Raw genomic sequence first — 24,875 nt, 5'->3', positions numbered from 1 at the left:
TTGTACAAATCTGCTGAGAGCTATAGCGGAATATTTAGGGCTGGTGAAGAGTTTTGTTATATTGTTGGACCTCAATTGTATTTAACACTTAAACTGTGACTGATTCTCAGAACTGCAGTTATAAAGAAATCTAACATAAACTACATTCTATGAGTGCATTAATGTGGAACTATCTCTGAAAAGATTGTACAAAATAAATGGTATTTTCCAAAACATGAATTTCTATATTTATTTACATTATAGTTTGCCAAAGCTTCCAAGGATATATTAGTTGATATTCCATAATTTACTCAAAGAATAAATATATATTCTTTGGTATTTTTATCTTTCTCCCTGCATTTTTACAGAAATTGACATAATATACTGTACTATATGCAATTAAGTTCTGCTTATTATTTTCACATTTGTCTTCCATTTCTTCATTCTAAACTGTCACACTTACTATTCTTGTTACCCTTAAGTCTGACTAAATTCTCTTCATGGTCTTTGTGATCATCTGCTTCCCTCTGTATGCACAATATACGTCCATCTCCAATTTCACTTTGCGTGTTTTATAATTTCTGTCTCCCCACACGTGTTGAAGCTGTGAATGTAGACTCATCATGCTGATTCTTGATGGATAAGTTATTTGATCCCTCCGTGAAAATGTAGAATATGTGCTGTGTGATGTTAATTGGGGTACGTGGGGTTAAAGAGAGGAGGGATGGGACATGAACAAAATATGGGAAGTGGAGTATTGGTGGTAAAGTTTAATGTATCTCTTCCTTATGGTGAGTAACCTTCATATTTGCATCTTCATGGAAGCTGGGAATAGAGGGGAGAGCTGGGATTTGGAGTCTATGGAGGGGGGTTGCTACTGGAAGGCATATACTGCTGTGATTGTTTATTACTATTTTAATGGGCACAATATTGTGTATGTGTTTTGCATGGTGAGCTTTTGACAAAATCATGTCAAAACCTGTGTATTTGAATTGAAAATTAATTTCACACACACACCATTTTATTTGCCCAACACTGAAAACTGAAAGAGATGATAGCATTTGCCATAGCCTGAATAAAACAATAAATGCAAGATGTCAGCACTGAAATATGAACAAAACAGTCTATTTTAAAATAACCCCTGATGTACATTGAAAATACAAAAATGCAACTTAATCACTGAAAAGCCTAATAACCAGAAAGCAGGTGAATCAGCTTTAAAATAATGTGATAACCTATCGGCAATGTAACTGGCAAACATTTAGGCAATGGAAAGCCTCATGCGCAATTAAAAAAAATCAACTCAATTGCCAAGCATGAAAACAAAATAACTTGAGCGTCAACAACAGTGGTGGGAAATTATTGTTGCTCCCATTGCCAGCATCAGATCAGCCAAAGCACTTTAAGCTACCCTTCAAGCAACAACTACCAATAATAAACAAAAGCTTGTTAATAAGAAGATTCTCAAAAGGCATTTGTCATTATCTGGAAGTCAACAGGAAGACACACCTTCACGAGAAGGTGGCATTTCTCCCATGGACCCAATCTCTCTATGAGTCATGCCCTTTCCATTGGGAATTTCAGCTGGTACATTGTCTTCACTTGATGATGTGACTTCCACACATTTGGTTTCCCAGGGTAAGGCCACAGCTTCTGCTTGCACTAAGTGCTCAGCAGACCAAGGCTCCTGAACATGCTCTTGCTCATGAGCTACAGCTGGTTCCTCTTCATCAGATGTTGGACTCTCAACAACTTCTACTCAAAGGAAGAAGTGGACATGTCAGGACAACAGACAACACAGATGTAATAATGTAACAGGTTTAATGGGACACTTTCAGCTCTGCTTTGCATAAATTAAGCATAAGGTTAGAATTGATGTTGTTGGCATAGTCTCCCTACAAACATTTCAAAGGCTATTCTTTGGTATGAATTCTGAGGTGACCTTGAAGTGAGTACTTAAATTTATATATGTTACTAAAACAGTTACAGGTCAATATGTTCACTTGAGTTTCATAAGTCAGAGTCACAGAGAAGAGATACAGGCCCTTTGGCACAACTCATTCACCTTTCCTCTATTTGACCCATATCCCTCTAAACCAGGAGGAGTTCCCAACCTGGGGTCTGCAGACCCTCGAATTCATAGCATAAAAAAGTTTGGGAACCCCTGTTCTAAACCTTTCCTATCTGTGTTTCTGTTCAAATGTCTTTTAAAACATTGTAATTGTACCAGTCTCTACCACTTCCCCGACTGCTCATAATAATATCATGACCAGAAATGTACATAATATTCCAAATATGGTCTCATTAACATCCTACACAGCAGTAACATGACGTCCCAATTTTGTACTCAGTGCCCTGATTGAAAGTAAGTGTACAAAAATCCTTCTTCATCACCTTGGCTATTTGTATAATTACTTTCAGGGAACTATACACTTGTACCCATTGGTCTCTCCATTCTACAGAACTCCACAGGATCCTATCATTTACTATGTTAGTCCTGTGCAAAGTCCTGCCCTGGTTTAACTTTCCAAAATGCACCACTTCACATTTGTCCAATTTAAATTCCACCTGCCATTCCTTTGTCTACTTTACCGGTTGATTCAGTACTTGTCGAAGCCTGAGATAGCCTTCCTCATTCCCACCTGGCAAAATCCACAAATCCACATTCTCATCTAAATCATTCATTTCCAGGGTATCTTGCACTTAATCAGTGGCACATAATTATGCACAGGCCAACCAACTGAAAATAAGCATCCACTAACATTCTCTAATTCCTTCCACCAAGCCAACTCTATATCTAACTAATCACACCCTTGGGATCCTCTACCTATGATGTTTTGTCAAAAGCCTTGGTGTAGTCCATATGTACATTGTCTACTCTCTGACCTCATCAATACCCTTGGATAGCATTTTTCACATAAAGTCATGTTGACTCTCCCTAATCCATGCATTTCCAAATGCAGATAAGATACTGTCCCTCAAAATCCCTTCTAGTAACTTACCCATCACTGACATTAGTCCCCTAGCTTGTTCTTAGAGCCCTTCTTAATGCAAGGTGCAACACAGGCCCCTTCCAATTATCCAGTACCTCATCTGCAGCCAAAGGAGATACAAAAATCCCTTTTCTCCTTGCCTACTTCCATTTATCACGCATGCACCTGTCCCCTAACTCCACCCCCTCAGCATCTAGGCTCTTTTTGTCCATCATTTTTCAACCCTCTTTGGTTTACCTATCACTGGTGTCGCACTCCTCTGTCTCTCCGCTTTATGTCATTGATCTTCCCTGCCCACTCTCAGTCCTGATGCAGGCTCTCAACCTGAAACATTGACAATTCCCCCTACTCGCCCCACTAGACGTTCCTTGACCCACTGTGTTTCTCCATCAGTCTGGATTTTGCTCCAGATTCCTGTACCAAGTCACCATTTCAAATATTTTCTGTAAAATCGGGACATATTTATAATCTATTACAGTCTTTGGCACAGATTTTTAATGTAAGCTTCAATGTCACATAGCATGAAATAGGCAATTTTTATAAAAAAAATATTAATGAATTTGACCTCAATAACCTCAGTTAACATTAATTACTGTAATCAAATGAAAATAAATGCTGAAGTACATTGCAAGCCAATTATCATTTTCAGAACAAGGATGGGGAACTCTTGAAAGAACACTTGAACAGTACAAGTACTCTGATTAGATGATGGGCAGTTTCAGAATCTAATTAGGCAACTTTACATATCCTGTAAACTATTTTCTTATTTCACATTGACAACTTCTGTTTTAAATCTCAGATTCATTGTTTTTGCTTTGATCAGAATTGAAGCATGCAAAGCTAAGGACAAAAAGGTTTCAAAAAACGATGGGGTCCTCCAATGTTGATCCCGGATGGTAACTATTCAAACTATATATCAATGAAAACCAGGCTGAAGTACGATGCATCAAGGACAATGAGGTGACACAAAATAGTGAAGGTTCCTCGCTTTGCTATTGTCATTTTGAAAAACAATCTAACCAACCCCATTTTTTATAATATTGTTTTGTCTTGGAAGGGAAGGTAGAAATGATAAAGTAAAAGGATTTTGGCACCTGTGTGTGTTGCTGTAGATTCTGACCTAAACAGATGATATACCATTTTGAGAAATAATTTGTCGATACTTACAAAAGAGCAAGGGAGACAAGTTCTTTGTATGCAATGAGATTTTTTTTTAAATCAGCAAATACACTGGCAGTAAAAGATTAAGCTGTAATTTTGAAAAGGGAATATGATTTTAAGAGCAAAATTGTAGGATTATGATGAAAGAGGTGGGGAACATATCTAATTGAACTGGCACTAGATAAAAAGTCTAAAGGGTTCTTCCTGGGCTTTAAAATTACGTGATTTAATGACAGCACTTCCATAAAAATTAATTTTGAGATGCATATTAATTTAAATTTGCATCAATGGTTGAGAATAATTAAATACAACTTTTGATCACAATCTAACCCATCCAGAGATATCATTTGGTTCTTAAACTTGGCATTTCTGCCAATTTACCTACTCCTAATTAGGTTATTGATGTGAAATTCAATGAAATGACTAATTTTCATTAAACATAAAGGACTCCAATTCTAAATTTTTATCGAATGATTACAGTATTGATAGATAACGGGCAAGCTTCTAATGCTATTTGGTGATTTCGCTGACTTTTTGCACATAGAGTAGGATAAAATAATAAAAGATCATGCTTCACACAACTGGAGAAAAGATTTTATATATTGCAGTAACAAAATTATCATCCCATCATCAATGGTACCTAAGCATGAATATGATACATGTATCTAGATTTTTAAGCAATTAGTCAGTTTTCACAAATGGAAACTGTATCTCGAATTGCACATGAAAATTTCCCAGTATGCTAGTGCATAGAAACAAAATCTCTCCTGTAACCAAGCTGACAAGTGTCCAGAGTATAAAGTAGTACACAGGGCCTTATAGAGGTTACACTTATCTTACTACATACCTGAAACAAGCAATGATTTGTGACTGAATTAGGTTACTTTAAATGATGATTTGTTTTTAATGTTGTGCAAATAGACGAGAACTAAATGAGGGAGATCTGGAAAGTCATGAGGGTCCTGAAAGTATGATTTTTGTTATCAAGGACACATCTGTATCTTCAGAATTACTAATGTAATTTTTTATCTTATTAAAGTGTATCACATTTATACAAGAACTGTGATGAGGGATTTGCAACTGCAGCAAATAGTTTTAATAGCACTGCTTTTCACCATCCAAAGATCATAAGCATACATTCAAAAAGGAATTTCCAATTTCATAATGATTTAGTCCACAGTTGACAATTCCTTTTATGCAAAAAGTTAAACGCTGCAAATACAGTAGTGTCACGGGCCAAGAGCTGGAAGTGTTTCAGTGATTTGCATCACTACTGAAGTGAATGTAAAACAGGCATGCCAGAAATGAAAGCTATGTGGAGTGAGCACTCATAGATTTAGTACAGTAACAGGTGAAAGACATTGTGAATAAAAACAAAAAGAATGTGAAGTGCACTGAATTAATAATTCAAGCACTGTTTTACCCAATGTAGGAAGTCCCAAAAATTCAAACTGTACGTGGAATTTTATTAATAGCCATGTTGCTTTTGACCTAATGGGGCTTGAAATGCACAATGCTTTCTCAGACATAATCAAGGTACGATGCAAAATCCTGTAACACTCATATTTCTTATTTAAGTAGTTCAAATTATTGGTAAGTGATTGACACTTTTTATTTGCCCACTAAGATGTGGGATATCACACTGTTTAGACAATTGGAATTATTTCCACCTGATGACAACAATTTTGATACAATTATATACTGATACTTTTAACAACTTCCAAAAAGTACCTGTGGTGTGAAATGACTGAAAGTGCCTTTACATCTGCATCATCAGAAAATGATGTGTATCAAAACACAACACAGAGGATATAGGTTAAAGGGGGATCCTTAAAATAGGCAGAAAGGCTTTGGTGGGTGGTAAAACTGAAATTAAAAATTTGGCAACTCAAAACATGAGCAAAAGGGTGAATAAAAGATCAGAAATGAAAAACAACATTCTCAAGATATCTATAAAGGCTACAAGAAATTGATTAGCAGTGGAGACAATGAAAGGATATGGAAAAAAAATGATAAGAGTTTAAAATCAACTGATTATTTAACATGGAGCTAACATTAGTCATGGGTGGATAGAATTTGTGAAAAGTTAGAACACAAGTGAGAGAGTTTTGAATGATTGCCACAATACAGAAGTTGAAAATACAGAGGCTAGCTAGGTGTGCACCTGCATCTTTTGATTAACAGTCTGAGTAACAGTTACATTGAGGTATGACGGTAAGGGCTGTATTACAGAAATGGCATCAGACATCTTAGTGATTGTACAGATATGTGAAGCAAAGCTCAAAGTCAAAACATGTCACCAAAATTGCAATCAAACTGGTTGCTGTTCAGGAGGCTTCTCGGGAAAAGAAGAGTTGATGCTGAGGAAAGAGATTTTAACAATGGGATCCAAAGACAATTGGCTCATTTTCATAATTGTTCAGTGAAATTCATGGTCATCTAATGCTGAATATTAGAAAATTTAGACATTTAAAAAATATTAGAAGAAGGTAATAAGATGGAGCTCGTAAGGACAGCAAGCAAATAAAAACTGGACCTGTACTTTTGAATGATACTTCTGAGGATAACTTTGAGATGAGAAGAAATTCCATAACAGGTAAATAGAAGAGCAATATATGGGGATTGGTCATGGTGTTGCCTGAGGATTATTCAGTTGCTCCTTAGATATTCTCATCTTTGGTTCATTCCTTCGTGCTTAATTTTTTTAAGAACCTGAGATTTTGCAAAACCTGCATGTATCAATTTTTCTGAAAAATTCAATTTGTCCATTTACTTACAGTTAGCAAATTTACAGAAATTAAGATCCAATAACAATATTTTGCAAAAATATTTATTTTTTCTTTTAAATCTGATTTGCAGCTTTTACAAAGTGGACATTCTGGTTTATTTTAAATAGACAGCCTCTACTTTGCCTTGATGTTTAAACCAAGGTTTGCTGCTTCTGAACTCACCAGCCAGGGATGTTTCTAGCCATTATAATAACTGGTAGGGTAAAATAGGAGGTAATAAGTGATCAAGCACATAACTGGAAGCCTTCACAACTTTACTTTTCACATTAACAAGATGCCACCTGATGCTAAGATAAAAACCTTGATGTACATTTAGTTATACACCTATTTCAGATTTTACACAATAAACTTCCCAGAAAAAAAAATTCTAGATTTCTTTATGTGCAAAATGTGAATTTCTTTCTGGTGCAATCCTATATTTTATGTTCTTATACCGCAACTTTCATATTTACAGATCTTTTCCACCTACTTTCAGGAAAAACTAGTAATTTTGTCTTTAGACATTATGTTATATTTGCACAAGGGACTTTCACTTCCATGTGGGTAAAACAATTGGACTGATGAATACATGCAAGACAGAGCAATGGAAAGAGGGGAATAAGATACAAGGAACCATGCTTGGGTTCACCTTTGTCCTGACTACACAACTCATCTGCCTGTAGTACTGTGGCACTGGGGGGTGTACAAGCGACAGTCCATTGGGAACTGAATAAAGGATGCTCATAGTACTCCTCATCAGAATTGTAAGGCTCTTCATCATGAGCAGAAACAGAAATGGAAGGGGCTAGGAGCTTGTGCTTCTCCTGAGTGGCAGAAGGCTGATAGCTTGAGCACCTTTGGAGAGGTTTTTGCTTAACCTCAATCACTAAATGTATAAATAGACACAGTGATAATTTGACAAACAGACACAAGTACAAAGCAAAAGAAAAATTCAGCTACTCAGTGTGATGAAACTGGCCTGGAAGCATATGGTGTCTCAAAATAAATATACTTGTTCTGCTGCCCACACTGTATAATTATTAGAAAATAAATATATTAGAAGTTTTTTGAGAAATACTCAACTCACTTCAACCTATATTTAAATGATATTCCTTCTCTGTATTGTCTTAGTAAGGTGCAATGTTTTAGTTTCAGTTAGACACAATTTACTTCTATTTTGTTGTAACAGATATTTTGTCCCCGTTTTTACATTCATCTGATTACCCTGTGGAAATACCAAAATCTTCTTGAGTACGTTTATGTACAGTCAAATATGACATTGCTGTTGATGATAATCTGTCCTTACACTGGTGACCAGTGAAATCAGATGATACTGATGACATAATAGGAATTTTAACTAGTTCAAGATTATTCTCACTATGACCAAATCTCTCTTTATTGTAAAGGGTTAATTTTTTTTGATTCATCTAGGGATCATGGACTTCGCTAACAATGGCCACACTTGCCCATCCCTAATTGCTGCTGAAATGAGTTGGCAATTAAGAATCAGTCATATCAAGAGAGTCCAAATGCACATAAGGATAGAAATGGATGCCTGATTTCCTTTCCTTAATTGGACAAGAATTTATAAAAATATTGTACTTACACTTCTACAGTTACTGAGATTAGTTACATTTTTAAATTCTAAATATATTTAGCACTTGAATTAAGGGCAGCACAGTAGTGTTAGGGGTTAGTGTACTACGACAATGCCACGACACAGGTTCAATTTCTACTCAACGCTATCTGTACGTTCTCCCTGTGACAGTGTGGATTTCCTTCGGGTGCTCTAGTTTCCTCTCATGTTCCAAGTAGAAGGGGTTAATAGATTAGCTGGTCACATGGATTGGCAGCACAGGCCCACTGGCCCAGAAGGGACTGAATTGTGCCATACTGCTAAATAAAATAAAATTTTAAAAGTTCCTCAGCTCTCACAGTGGAATTTACAGTCATTTCTTCAGATCAAAGGTCTTGAAATTTGAATAATAATTTAGTAATTTAACCACCATGATTTTAATGGTCAACTCAGTCTAAGAATGGCTAGCAAACACTCTTACCATAAAAAATATTTAATATTAATTAATTGTGAGAATGTGATTGGTTTCCATCAATTGTTGCTGGATGGTAAGATCCTTTAAAACAGACAGTGGATATCAGAAGAGAAGGCACTCCATAGCAATCTCCACATCTTTATGTGCATTGCTTTTCTCAAGAACAGGTGCAAGAGCCAATTAAGACAAATTTAGAACTTCAATTACTAGCAAAATGGTATATTCAGATCGAGTAGTTTCTAGCACAACCTGGACATAAAAATGTGGGACTTGCTGGAACCTAGGAGCAATGACATTGTGATGGGGGTCAGATTGAAAGAACGTGGATGCATGTGTTAAGGACCAACATCTGAAATTTTAATTTGCCAGTTTTCTCCACATATGCTGATCAGCTGCTGATTCGTTCAAGCCTTCAGTCATTTTTGTCTCAGAAGTAAGCCTCCTGTGTAAGTGCACAATTTGTCACAGAACTCCACTGTAATTGCTGACTTCCCATTTTCAATGCTGAATGGATCTAGCAGCACGGTTGACAAATGCAAAATCAGACATAGATGGTCTGAAATATCATTCCAACTGTTCTGCCATTTTTACCAATCCCAGTTTACATTAAACAATCAATTTTCCAGTAAAGAAGGGGAAACCTGCAGAATGAAGATACAACAAAAGAAATCATCTGGATTTCTGGACGGGGAGTAACTTTAAACAGACTGGAAATAATTTGTATTACATCTTCCTTTCCCCTACCACTAACTAAGAACAAAAGTTGCAACGTGCACAACTGCCACTTCACCTGATTAAACATAATGCAACTGGAATCACTGAACAAATCTAAAAAATATAACTAAAGAATCTGCATTATACTTTATAATTTCTTTATTTTATACGTGTTTTGCTGAAATATAACGTTAAAAAAACTTTTTAGGCCTTAAATGAAAACCAGTATCTGTAGGTCAGACAGCTTTGAAAATAATTGTTAGAATTGAAGTATCATTCTGTCTTGTACGTGCCATAATTTACAATTACTGCATGGCCAGTTTCATCCACTGTTGTTCAAGCACCCACAATCTGTTCAGTCTTCACACAACATCCAGACACTTCATGAAGACAAGGAAGCATTGAAAACAGTTCAGTAATTAAACAAAGCCACATACATATACTTTAAAACTGGATTAGAATTTCTTCTGATCAACAATTTATACACATTCATCCCCACAAACATTTGTATATGAAGAAAAGTTCAACAGAGATAAGGAAAACTATTTTCATACCTTTCTCAGCTGCAGCAAAATGTTCTGATGCTGGAGATGGTGGTGGGGAAGGTGGCAAATTGGTTAAATCTTCAACTACACGTTAAAACAAAACAAAATACAATGCAATAATTCAATAGAAACTCAATAATACAATAATCCAAAATACACTATTTCTGTTATTTCTCATGAAGGAATTTGGCTAAAACAAATGTGAAGAGAGGTTTCAGATCACTCAAACCTGCCGATGCTTTTGCTGTCTAGAGGGATGGGACTAATACTGCTATTGACTTCCTGTTTTACTTGGTAGGGCTTTTTCAGTGATCATTAGGACTGATGTCCCAGGACAGAAGGCTGATTTACAAAGTGGATTTGTGAGTGAAATATTGAAGATGAAGGAAGTCAATGGTGACTCTTGGCTGCTTGATGAGAGCTAAACCAGCAGACATGGGTGGATCCCAAGGCTGATTGGGAAACCAATCTAATGCCGCCCTCCAGCAACTAAACTTGTTATAATCAACCTACTCCATGAGGATGGCTGCAGCAATGAGTGGCTCAAGAGTCGTCCAGGGGATTCAGAACACCATCAGGGTGGCAGTGAAGGACCTCATTGAGGGAACCCCTTTACCAGTGATCTCTTCATCAAGAAGATCTTTGCTAAAGTGCTGTGTTCATGATGAAGGACATCCACTGCCTCCAGGACATCCCAAATAATGGGAATTACACATTACCTTCAAGTATCCAGTGTGATGGCAGAATGTGCTACAGGACGTTTGAGAGAAGAGGAACAAGGTTCTGGTGTTACTGCTGAAGATGCAGCCACTGTTCACCATCCCCAATCAGAATGAGTGTGAGATAACAGTGTATGTTTAACCCTTCATGTGCCTATCATGGATGTCCTCACCTTTGTGGCTTGTTACAATGAGGGAGCAGGAAGCTGTCTGGACATCAAGGACCCATTTAAGGTCTTGACTAGTAAGCAAGTGCTTGATGAAGATCAAGAATGGATGCAATAGAAGCTAATGTCCATCCTGCTTCAGTGCTTGTTAGTGGAGAGAACTGTGGGTACATGGTTAATGCAGGACAACCCAGACAGTGTCATAACCACAACAAACCTGAAACGCAATAGTTCCGCAGTCATTTGCAGGAACTGCGTGCAGGAAGAGCACCATCCCGAGCACTGCAGAGAAAGCACAAGTTGCAACCCCTTGGGGAGGCAGGCCATCTCTATCAGAAGATGACAGTGGGACAATAAGGGCATGACAGATGGTGAAAAGAAGTCTCAGAAAACACCACCCAAGAGACAACAGACTTCTGAGAGGAATAGTAATGGAAAGAAAGGGGCAATGCAAGAGACAGAGGACAGCAACCTCTCCTTTTCAGAGGATGAATGTAGGAAATTGACAATGTAGGCAGAGAAAGCATCAAAACAGAGGAGACAAAGTGGAGGGGAACCCATAGATAAATATGTGTTAATGCTTTGCAAAATCTCACCAGGATCACAATGGATGTGACTTTTCTATAGGAATGCGGGCTACCATACCTTTGCAACTACCAGAGGTGCTTGTGATGGTGGTCCCAGGAATTGTCTATACAGTCGAGGGGTGGGAAATGATTATCGTGCGTTCAGCTTGGGGATTATACTGCAGGGAGGCAACTTCTCAATCAGTGAGGTCAAGAAGCTGGGGGCACCTCCTTGTATCAGACATAAAGTACAGTGACATTCTTCTCTGGCTAATCAATGTGAGGAGAAGGATAGAGTCATAGAAAAGGACAGCACAGAAACAGGACCTTTGGCCCATCTAGTCCATGCCAAATGTTTTAAACTGTCTACTCCCATCAACCTGCACCAGAACCATCACCCTCTATACTCCTACCATCTATGTAGCTATCCAAATTTTACTTAAATGTTGAAATCAAGCTCACATGCACCACTTGTGCTGGCAGCTCATTCCACACCCTCTCGACCCTGACTGAAGAAGTGTGCAATGATCAGTGTCCAAATTCATCCTCAGAAGCTGCATATCAGAGGAATGTCTGCTCTACGGGCTGTTCCTAGGGACAGACACCAAGACAGGCATCAAGTACTGCTGGAAGGTCACCAACTCGGTGAAGGACGCCCTTTAGTCTGCAAAAACACTTGCTGGTCTTCTAGGACAGCAAGATGTCTGTAAGGGAATGCTGCAGACCAACACAGTCCAGGCTGCAGGGTTATATGCTGAAGGATGCACTGAAACTCATTGCAGACAATACTAAGATTTTGTGGGCAGGGCTAAAAGCACACATAGAGGGGCACAAATGGATGGGGAAACCTCTCGAACTATGAAATGGGTATCAACCTCAGGGCACCATATGAGAGGCAATAGTCCTATGTACTTGTTTTCTTTGTAAGTTTACATACTGAATGTAACAGATGTGAATATAAAACTTTTATCACTGTTTCACAATTTGTATATAATTTTTATCATGAATTGAGTCTATTTTTGAAATTGAATCAAGAGTCTTGTCTATTTGTTTACTAACTAATATTTGACACCAGCAATTTCTGTCACCATGAAGTTTGCAACTAAAAATTTTAAGGATGAGCACTCAACTGATGATAAACCCAACTCAAAAGATTTTCTCTTTATTTAATTTTCCAAACCCTTTGTAATCTTACACACCACTAGCAAATCCTCTGTTACATTGCCTGCTTTAAGAACCATCCAGTCCATCCCTACAATCCACTTCCCTTGGAACCAATCATGTAAATATGTTTTGCTCTCTCTCCACAATTTTTACATCCTTCCTAAAGTGGAGTGCCCAGATTTTATCCACAGCATTCCAGCTGGGGCTGAGCTAATGCTTTATATGGGATGAATACAGCTTCCTGATTTTGTACTCCATGCTGCTATTTATAAACCCAGATCCCATATGTTTCATTAATAGATTTGTTAAACTATCCTCCTACATCCAAAGCTTTTTGGAGTAACACTCCCAATGTTCTGCTATTTGCATCTACTTTAAAATGGTACTACATAACACATAACGCCTCTGCGTAATCTTTCAACCAAACATACTGCTCCTTATGTTTCTGAATTAAGTTTCATTTTCCACATAAACACCCACTTAAACAACCTTTCAGCATCCATGAGATCTATTAGCTTCGTGACTGGTGTTTACACTTCCAAGCTTTATGCGACTTGCAAATTTTCAGAATGTGCCCCCCCCCCCCCGTACCATGTCCAAGTTGAAAACAAAAGCAAGAATTTTGAACTAATCTTTTGAGTAGGCTTGATTTACCTCATTCCAGTCTGCAATACAGACAGCTAATCATTCACTACAACAGTCTTCTTGCCTCCCATTTGCCAGCTTTTGATTCAATGTTGCTACTGCAGTTCTATTCTTGGGCTTCAGATTTGTTTAAAAAAAACATAATATGATGCCTTATCAATTGCTGCTGAAAGTCCATATAACAGTTCAAACAATCTTTATATAAACACCGATACCTCTTCAAAAATCTCACGCAAGGCAGTCAAATATATTTTGCCCTGACTACATAGAACATAGAAATCTGCAGCACTTTACAAACCCTTCAGCCCACAATGTTGTGACGACAATGTAACCTACTCTAGAAAATGGCCTAGAATTACCCCACTGCATAGCCCTCTATTTTACTAAGCTCCACGTATCTAAGAGTCTCTTAAAAGACCCTATTATACTCACCTCCAGCACCATCACTGGCAGTGCATTCCACACATCCACCACTCTCTGTGTGAAAAACTTACCCCCGACATCCCCTCAATACCTGCTTCCAAGCACCTTAAACTATGGCTCCTCGTGTTAGCCATTTCAGCCCATGAAAAAGCCTCTGTGTATCCACATGATCTATGCCTCTCATTATCTTATATACCCCTATCGGTTACCTCTTATTTTCCATCGCTCCAAAGAGAAAAGGCCAAGTTCACTCAATCTTTTCTTTTAAGGTACCCTCTCCAATCCAGGCAATATCTTTGTAAATCTCCTCCGCACTCCATCTATAGTATCCACATCCTTCCTGTAGTGAGGTGACCACAACTGAACACAGTACTCCAAGTGGAGTCTAACCAAGGTCTACTATAGCTGTAACATTACCTCACAGCTCATTAACTCTATCCCACAGATAATGAATGCCAACACACCATACGCCTTCTTAATAAAACTGTCAACCTGCGTAGCAGCTTTCAGAGATCTATGGCCATAAACTCCAAGATCTCTCTGATCCTCCACACTGCCAAGAGTCTTACCATTAATACAAATATTGAACTTTATCACAAAGGCACTGCACTTGATTCCGACGTTTTTATACTTTATTCCACATTGTTATTGTTTTACTTTGTTCTAGCTCAATACATTGCAGATTGATTTGATCTGTATAAAGAGTATGCAAGACAAGCTTTTCACTGTGTCTTGGTACATGTTGCAATAGTAAACCAGTACCAATAAAGATGACTATGGAGGCATGAGAGAGGAGCTGACCAAAGTTGATTGGAAGAGGACCCTGGCAGGGTTGACCAGAGTAGCAATGGCAGGAGTTTCTGTGAGTAACTCAGAAGACACAGGATCATTTCACCCCAAAGAAGATGCAGCACTCCAAAGGAGGACGAGGCAAATAAGGGAAGTCAAAGACAGCATAAGTTATTGTCACATGCACCATGTTGCATGTAAATGATAAAGTGCAATATTGGTATTAAATCTATGTTGACTCTCCATGAGGTCACTCTTAGTTTTGTAAAATTTAATTCTTCTCTTGCATTATTATTAGTTGGAAATGTAACATAACACTAGCTGATCTGAAGTTATCAAGTTTAACATTCTCCACTTTTAAACAGGTATCTACTATTTGCAAATCAGAAATTCAAGAAAAAAAACTGCAGATGCTAAAAATCTAAAATAAAAACAGAAAATGCTGAAAAAAATCCCACCGATGCTCTTTCCGACCTTCTCTGCCACCTAGAGTGCCTTGCATTCTCTCTTGCTCAGTCCTAATGAAAGGTCCTCAGCCTAAAATGCTAAATGTTTTTCCTTCCATAGATACTGCCTGAACTGCTGTAAGTTTTCAGCATTTTCTGTATTCCTAATGTGTGTAATCCTGCATTACTTTTGTTCTACCCCTTTATCTTAGCACATAAATACTGAAAGCATTTCTACAAATGCTCTTCACCTATTTTTATCTCATGTCACACCCTGACAAGTTTCTCCTTCACCATGGCTATTGTAAAGTCTTCTGTAAGTACACAGACTGCTTCATTTTTATTTGCATATCTCACTACCCCTACTCCTTAAATCAGCACCAATGTTCCTTTGATTGGTAACTGTGTGCTTTGGGCTCTTTGATATGTTACATTCTTAAACTATTTTCTTCCACACCCGATCTTTTAGTTTTAACCTTATGTCAGTCCTATGCCCCTTCTCCAACTCTCACTTTTATCAGCCATCAAGCCCTTGGATGTTGACACTCTTATTTTTCTTTGCAGGAATCAAAAAAATCAAAACTCAAACACCAAAACTCTGCTTGTGCCATTATGTGCCTATCTTCATCCTACCCTGTCAACGCATCCTTTGGTTTCTCTGTAGTGGTTCAGGAACAGTTACAACTTCTCAACCATTAGGCTCTTGAACCAGAGGGGTTAACTTCATTTGCCCCATCACCAAACTGTCCCCACAAACTTTCAAGGACTCTACAACTTTTTTTCCCAATATTTAATGCCTATTTATTAATATTATTATTATTGTTTTTGGTATCATTTTGTATTTGCACAGATTTTTTTTTCACATTGATTGTTTTCCATCCTATTGGGACAGTCTTTCATTAATTCTATTGTGCTTCTTGTAGCTACTGCAAATGCCTATAAGAAAATGAATTTCAGGGTTGTATATGGTGACAAATATGTACTTTGATTTAAATTTATTTTGAACTCTGATCATTAGTGCTGTCCAGCTTGAATTCAATCCTGTCCTATAGTACTGCTTGGGTGTACTTCTTTCTGTGTCTGAGTGGGTTTCTACCAGGTGCTCGAGTTTCCTCCCACATCCAAAAGATGTGCTGACATGTTAATTGGTCACTGTAAATAATCTGAGGAGTAAGTGAACCTTTGAAATTGATATAATGTTTACAGAACAGGTTACGGGGAAATTAGTGGGAAATGGGACAGCTGTGTGAACTAGCATAGATTGAATGGAATGAAATAGCTTCTTCCTACATTGTAGGTAAATAAGGTAAATGTAATCATGTAGTCATAGAGCTGTTCAACATGGAGAATGGCCCTTCAGCCCTTACTTGTCCATGTTGACCACAATGTATATTCAAGGTTATCTCATTTCCCAGCTCTTGAACAATATTCCCTTGTTATCCACATATCTGCATAAATATATCTAATGTACCTACTTCAGATATCATGTGTCTGTAAAAAAGCTGACCCACAGAAGTCTTAGTAAACTTCTAACCTAAAACTATAGCTTTAGTTTCCAATTCATCAACACTGGAAAGAGGCCTCACCCTATTTACACCCTTCATGATTTTACGTGCCTCCATGAGATCATCCCTCAGTCACCTAAGCTCCGAGGGTAGTAGGTCCCACCACTCCCTCACCCACACCAATCCAATCCAACTCCACCTAGAAGCCCTACACTCAGAGGCCACTTTAATAGGTACACTTGTACACCTGCTTTTAAATGCAAATGTCTAATCAGTCTATCATGTGGTAGCAACTCAATCTATAAAAACATGCAAGTCAAGGGGTTCAGTTGTTGTTCAGACTAAACATCAGAATAGGGAAGAAATATAATCTAAGTGACTTTGATTGTGAAATGATTGTTGGTGCCAGACAGGGTGATTTGGTATCTCAGAAACTGTTCATCTCTTGGGACTTTCTCATACAACAGTCTGTAGAGTTTGCAGAGAATGTGTGAAAAATTAAGAAAAAATCCAGTTGGCTGCATATCTGTGTTGGAAAATGCCTTGATAATGAGAGAAGTCAGAGGAGAATGGCCAGACACGTTGAAGTGGACTGGAAGGCAACAATAACTTAAATAATCACGTTACAACAGTAGAATGCAGAAGAGCTTTTCTGAATGCACAACTTGTCAGACCTTGAATGGATGGGCTAAAGCAGCAAAAGATCAGACTCCTGTATCTAATCAATTTGCCACCAAGCGGGTTTACATATAAATATAGTACAAGCAAGTTCACATCCTCACATTTTCTCAAATCCAAAAGACCTTTATTGGGACATAGAAAAGGGAGTCACTGGGAGGATGAGCTGCTGGCTAAAGCACCATGTTATTTTTAAATAAAAATAAATTTTAACTGTTTAAAGTAAAATGCAAAAAGGGACTTCAAAAGCATCAGTACTGCTAATAAGAAATCAGTTAAATTATAACAGATTATGTTGGAAATATTCATTGGATATGGAACACGTTGTAAGATAATCATTGAGGCTTTCAGTTTGAGGACTTCTCAAACTTATGGTCAATATTCCCTGAATTCTGTATTTCAGATTACCAGTGCAAATTGAACTTTTGCTTGTGTTAATTAACATCATTGTAAATTGATCAATGGAATAGGAGGACTGAGCATAAAATATATATATATATAAAATCATGTCTGTTTATTGTATATGAGATATTAGAGAATCTGACCATTGAGATAGATAAACTGTAGACTAAGGTATATTTGAATTCAACCTTTCAGTGGGCAGGTAGTGACGGACACAAGTCCTTAAGCTTTAGGATAGCTATAGCTAAGGACAAAGACGCACATTGCGGGAGAGTATTAAATTGAAGCAGAGCAAACTACAAGAGCATTAAGCAGGAACTAGGGAGAAATACAGTACTATGCAAAACTCAGGTTCATGCAAAAAATTTTGTAAAGCGAAGATGCTTTCAAAAATAATGAAATGAAAAGTTTCTAAATAATCAAAAAATTACTATAAAGAGTAACAAATAGCAAAAAAAACCCTAAATGCAACCAAAATTTGGTGTGACCACCGTTTGCCTTTAAAATTGCATCAATTCTTTGGTACACAGTCTCGCAGTTTTATAAGAAAATCAGCTGGCAGGTTGTTCCAAGCATCTTGGAGAACTTGCCACTGTTCTTCTGTAGACATTCACTGCCTTGTTTGCTTGTCTCTCCGGGTAATCCCAGACAGCCTCAATGATGTTGAGATCAGGGCTCTGTGGAGGCCATACCGTCTGAAACCATATTAAAAATCTAGGGTGCCTAAGACTTCTGCACAGTACTGTAATTGGGAACAACTGTTTTTGGGCAAGCCCAAATCTGACCAGTGTGATATAAGCCCTGACTTACCCTGGTCTAATCATGGGGCATCTTACTATAACCAATTAACTTATCTATCCATGGCCTCCTCTACTGTCAAAATGAATCCAAACTCAGGTTGGAGGAACAACATCTTATATACCGGCTAGGTAGCCTCCAACCTGATGGCATGAACATTGACTTCTCTAACTTCCGTTAATGCCCCTCCTCCCCTTCTTACCCCATCCCTGACATATTTAGTTGTTTGCCTCTTCTCCATCTCCCTCTGGTGCTTCCCCCCCCCCCTTTCTTTCTCCTGAGGCCTCCCGTCCCATGATCCTGTCCATTCTCCAGCCCTGTATCACTTTCGCCAATCACCTTTCCAGCTTTTAGCTTCATCCCACCCCCTCTGGTCTTCTCCTATCATTTTGCATTTCCCCCTCCCCCCACTACTTTCAAATCTCTTACTATCTTTCCTTTCGGTTAGTCCTGACGAAGGGTCTCGGCCCGAAACGTCGACAGCGCTTCTCCCTAAAGATGCTGCCTGGCCTGCTGTGTTCTACCAGCATTTTGTGTGTGTTGTTGTTTGAATTTCCAGCATCTGCAGATTTCCTCGTGTTTACCAACACGTGCCTGGATTAGAGGGCATGTGCTATAACGAGAGGCTGGACAAACTTGAGCTGTTTTCTCTGGAGCTTTGGAGGCTGGGGGGAGATCCGATAGAGGTTTATAAGATTATGAGAGGAACAGATACAGCAGGTTGACTGTATCTTTCTCTCCCAAGTTGTAATGCCTAATACCAGAGCGCATGCATTTAAGATGACACAGGGAAATTTCAAAAGGGATGTGTGAGTAAGTTTTTTTTAAAACAGTGTGAGATGGGTGCCTGGTATACACCACCCTGGCATGTTGGTAGGTGCAGATACCTTGGAGGTTTTTAAAAAGGTACTTAGATAGACATGAATTTCAGAAAAATGGAAGGATATGAACATTATGTAGGCATAAGAGATTAGTTTAATTTGCCATTTGATTACTAAATAATTTAGTTTGCCACAACATTGTGATCTATAGAGTCAGTCTCTATGCACTAACATTCTATGTTCTGATTTGCAGAAGATACTCAGTGACAACCCACAAAGAAGGCTGATCAACAATGTTAGAGCATAAAGAGTTGGGAGTGATGGACTTGCATGGCCTGAGAGCTGGTTATTGGACAGAGAGCAAAGAGAAACTGTGCCAAGTGCTGTACTACAGGAATAGTTTTTAAATTGACAATCCATGCAAACAGTTTGCCTGAAGGAACCAAATGTGAAGTTGAAAATGATACAAAACTAAGTGAATTGTAAATAGGGAGGAGGATATAAAAAGGGTCTAAGGGAAAACAGATAAACTAAGTGGCTATGAATAAAGCAGATGCTAAATAATATAATAAACTATGAAAGTAATCATTTTGGTGGACAAAACAGAAAAATGAAATTTTTTGATGAGAGTTTGGCAATATTTACAGTAGAATGAACCTAAGTGTCCTTGAATAGAAATGATTAAATGTCAACATGCAGATGCATCAAGAACTGAGAAGACAAATGGCTTGACGGCCTGGATTAGTGCAAGTTTTGAGCTCATGTACAGTATGCAGGTATTTAAATGCAATTACATGGGCACCTTGGTGAGAATTGGCACAGACTGGATGGGCACAAAGGCTTGTCTGTGCTATAGAGCTATAAGACTATCATGCATAGACTGTCCCCAATCTAAAAAAAGAGTATAATTATAATAGAGGGATCAGTATGAATATAAAACAGCACAGCTCAGGAACATGTCCTTTGGCCCACAGTGTCTGTAATGAACATGATTCCAAATAAAACCAATCCCACCTGCCTGTGTAGGATTGATATCTGCCCATTCTCCACATGTTTTTGTGTCAGTCTAAATGACTTAATCACTAATATTGCATCAGCTTCCACCTCTAGATTCATTAGACTGGCTCTAGGTATATTGGATTTGCTGCACTAGGAGAATTTAACTAGACGAGGCCTATATTTTTAAAGGAGATCTTACCAAAACGTACAAAATTCTTTTGGGATTGACAGTCTAGATCATGGGTTCCCAACCCGTGGTCCATGAACCCCTTGGTTAATAAGTCGGGGTCCAGAGCATTAAAAGAAAAGTTAGGAACCCCTGGTGTAGATGCAGTGAAGAATTGCCCTCTGGCTGTGGAGTTGAGAACCAGGGTAATTAATTCTGATTAAGCTTATTGAGTGTGGAGAAATTTCTTTCCTTGAAGTGTGGTAAAGTTTTGGAAATCTGCACTCTAGAGAGAATTATTCCAAAGATTCTTAGATTTCTGGATATTAAGGAGACAAAGAGATATGAAGATAGTGCAGAAAAGTAGAGCTGAGAAACAAGATCAGTCTCGATCTAGATGAAAGGCAGAGCAGGGTTAGAATTCCAAATGGTGAACATCTGCTCATGTTTCTTGTGTAGAACACAGCATATTCCAGCACAGCAGTCTAATCATGGTCTGGTAATATTTCAAATCAAATAAGTGGCACTAACTATATAAAATACACATGCATATTAAATAACTTGCAACTTACTGAGTATTTTTAATTAAGTGTCAAATTATTTAATATACATGTATTGTATATGGTTAGAGCCACTTATTTCTCCAAAGAGAAGATCCCGTAGATAATACAGGAAAACCTGGAATATCACCAATTTTTCAGATTTTTCAGTCCTATTTTGGATACATCATGAAACTATCTAAGCCAGCACTTTATAATAATAAACATTTATTATTCATGAAGTCCTGGCAGCAGCATAATGCTGGATTAAATAATCCAGGCAGACTCCAACTCCAATAATCCAGAATCCAATTTCTTGGAAATCCTGATGGTTCAGGCCACTTTCATTCAGAATGCGAGTAGATTTGGGAGTAGGTTGTAAATCACAAGGTGAAATTTACAACCTGAAATTTGCCAAGTTCCTTTTCCCTTTCTCTAAATTCAGTTTTCTAAACTCACAAGCTTTATTGAAACATTTACTATACTACTAAAGTTTAACATGATAAAAAAGTAAAATAAAACTGTTGGGGTATTAATAGTTGGAACATCAAGTAATTCAGAAGATCCACTAGTCTGCAAGAATGCTGAATTACCGAAGTTTTACTGGTACCGTCAAGGTCACCTCACTTACCTGCAGAAGGCTGCTTTGGCTGGTCTCTCAGTACGGTATCTTCTATTTGTTCTCCTTTAAGCACTGCCACTGCTTCAGCTGTGACTTCCTGCACAATTCTAGCAGAGATCACTTCTGCTAAATAGATACAAGAAAAACAGGTCAATTTCTGAAAGGGAGCAAATTTGTTCTTGGAACTTGAAACTCCAAATTAAAATGAACAAGAAAGGAAAAGGAACTTAATACAAAGATGTCAAAAATGTACTTGACAAAGAAATGTGTTTTATATACAATGCATTTTCAGTATTTGAATTATACACATTCTTACTTTAAGGGTTGATACACGGTTTAGGAAAATTATTATTCCAAAGCATTACTCCATTCATTTTAATGAATCACTACACTCCCACTGTATTGTGCAGAAATAGTCCACAGATGTGATTTTATTTTTGCTGAGATGCAATTACGTTGAGTTGCCAAGTTGGAACTTCCCTTAATCTTGACTACCCATATGTTACTATTCAAATATGAACTGCATTGAAGTGAGATATTTAAACATATGTCGATACCATCCTGGGATCTTGCTAGGCTAACCAGTGTAGGAAAGAAACATATTGCTCACCTTTCTTGATATTTTGCTAAATCTGTATCGTATTTCATAGTTAGTCAGGACAACTATTTCATAATGATTTTATAATACAACAGGGTGGCTTACATTGTAGTACAGCTGTTCACTCCATTACAACTGAACAAAAATCATGTTTACCTTCCAAATTTCAATGCAGTGACTGGGTAAAGCGCAGAAAAAATTGGCAGTTAGGATTGAGGTCAAAATTAGAAATATACAAAGGGATTATTAGAGCACAGATTTGATTACTATGAAAGTGCAGCAAAAAAAGTTCCTTTGATAAAAAATAAGATTTTAAAAAAACCTAAATGTATTTTAATCTAGGGTTTGTAATATAAAAAACATCAATAAATCACTAAGCATGATTTATCCAATCCTAAGAAAACTAAGTAGAAGAACACTGATTTAAAGTTCTGCGTTTTAGGGAGATGCGAGGAAAAATGTTTATGCAGGAACAGAGCGGAGTTCAATCTGGACACGTGTGAGGTGATGCATTTTGGAAGGACAAACCAGAAGACTGAGTACAGGATTAGTGGTTGGTTGCTTAAGAGTGTGGATGAACAAAGTGACCTTGGGGTTCAAATCCATACATCCCTCAAGGTCGCTGCACAGGTTGATAAGGTAGTTAAGAAGGCCTGTGGGATGCTAGGCTTCATTATTAGGGGGATTGAGTTCAAGAGTAGAGAGGTCATGTTGCAACTCTACAAATCTCTGGTGAGACCGCACTTAGAGTATTGTGTTCAATACTCGTCACCTCATTAAAGGAAGGATGTGGAAGCTATGGAGAGGGTGCAGAGGAGATTTACCAGGATGTTGCCTGGTTTGAAGAACAAGTCATATGAAGCAAGGTTAGCAGAGCTGGGACTTTTCTCTTTGGAGTGTAGAAGAATGAGAGGGGACTTGATAGAGGTCTACAAGATTATGAGAGGCATAGATAGGGTGGATAGTCAATACCTGTTTCCCAGGGCACCAATAGCCAACACCAGAGGGTATATGTACAAAATGAAGGGAGGGAAGTTTAGGGGAGACATCAGGGGTAATTTATTTATTTATTTTTTATTTTTTTTACACAGAGGGTTGTGAGTCCCTGGAATGACTTGCCAGGGATGGTGGGAGGCTAATACATTAGGGGTATTTAAGAGCCTCTTGGACAGGCACATGGATGAAAGAAAAATGGAGGGTTATGGGGTAGTGTGGGTTTAGTACTTTCTTATTAAGGATTATATGGGTCAGCACAACATGAAGGGCTGAAGGGCCTGCACTGTGCTGTAGTGTTCTATGGTTCAAAGATAGCAGTTAAGATTTGAAACTTACTGTCTGCAATGATAAGAGAAATAGAGTCAACGAATGGATAAACATTTGAGGGAAAACAATATGGAGGCTCTAGGGATGAGCAGGAAAACAGAACTGACTGGATACTCTACTGGTTAAGACTTTATACACTGAATAATATTTTTCTGTGCAATATTCGATTATTCCATGCTCAGTGATACAGGGTCTGAAGAATTACAAGTGTAAATATTAAGAAATATGAAACAAATGATGAATAGCATTGGTTAAAATGGATTCATCTATGTGGTACTCATGGAGTCCAAGGTGCAAATTGATTTTTCACCTTGGATCCTATCAATTACACAGTAATCTGCAGTGTTAACACATTAACAGTAAGCTAATAATTTAATGTTTTGTCAGTGCCGTAATTTCTGGTAATTCATTTCACTCCTCTTGCATGACAACGATCTCAGCATCAACAGCATGGAATTAGTCAAATAGTTACTAAAAGGTTTTAAATAAAATGAACAAGTATAATGGAGAAACAAATGCAAAAAAAGAGAACATGGAACATGAGAAAAGGATTAAAAAGCAACTGAAAAGCAAAGAGAAAAAAAAGCAAATATTAAGCCTGAAGGTAATTCAGAGATAAAATTGGAAGATTGTTTTATGTTTCCCATCTTATCAAAATAAATGCTAATAAATCAGTACTTCATTCTTTGGTTGCCTAAAGATATCATACACAATGAAGTATTGGTGATTCTTTTTCAAACCCACACTTGTTAAAGCAAGCATATTCATTGCAGTCATGTTTATCTGGAATTCAGTTCCATCTCTAGTGAAGAACATCTTACCAGTATTATAGCCTTGCTTTACATGTATAGCAGGGTTCACTCAGGCGGCTTCATTAAAATGGTTGCACAAAGAGCGACCTTCTTTCCTCCAGTGGTGTTGGTTGCTCAGCAAAGCACAGGCAAGCTTTTCCTGTGTTTTTACTAATACTCTTGAAACTGACTGCTGCCAGTGTTTGTAGCAAGTACTATTTTCCTCTCTTCTTCCTTGTTTTAACTGCAGATATATAGACTTAACTCACTGCACAGGGATGATCAAAAATGGAGGACTATGTAAGAGGGAAGGGCTACATTGACCTTAGAGTAGGTTAAAAGGCAAGTACAATATCATGGGCTGAAGGGCCTGCACTGCATTGTAATGTTTTATGTATATGCATGGCTGCAAAAACACAAGGCAAAACATCAACGCTACTCACTCCATATCACCACTCTGCGCCATACTTTAAGAAAGAAGCTGTTCAAATGAGAAATACTCT

The 24,875-nt window shown here is 37.9% G+C and overlaps 1 protein-coding gene across 1 annotated transcript in view; it reads right to left on the bottom strand.

Annotated features, from left to right (window-relative positions):
- Nucleotides 1-24,875, bottom strand: part of LOC132392746 (microtubule-associated protein 2-like) — a 286,090-nt gene that overhangs the window by 31,349 nt on the left and 229,866 nt on the right. The window contains exons 6-7 of the mRNA XM_059967050.1: nt 21,670-21,786; nt 10,221-10,295 (exon numbers count right to left, since the gene is read on the bottom strand). Of these exons, the coding sequence (XP_059823033.1) occupies nt 10,221-10,295; nt 21,670-21,786 (192 nt within the window). The remainder of the gene's footprint in view (nt 1-10,220; nt 10,296-21,669; nt 21,787-24,875) is intronic.

This window comes from Hypanus sabinus, chromosome 4, assembly GCF_030144855.1.
Source record: "Hypanus sabinus isolate sHypSab1 chromosome 4, sHypSab1.hap1, whole genome shotgun sequence".
NCBI classification, from domain to species: domain Eukaryota; kingdom Metazoa; phylum Chordata; class Chondrichthyes; order Myliobatiformes; family Dasyatidae; genus Hypanus; species Hypanus sabinus.
This window is presented reverse-complemented; position numbering and strand designations above follow the sequence as displayed.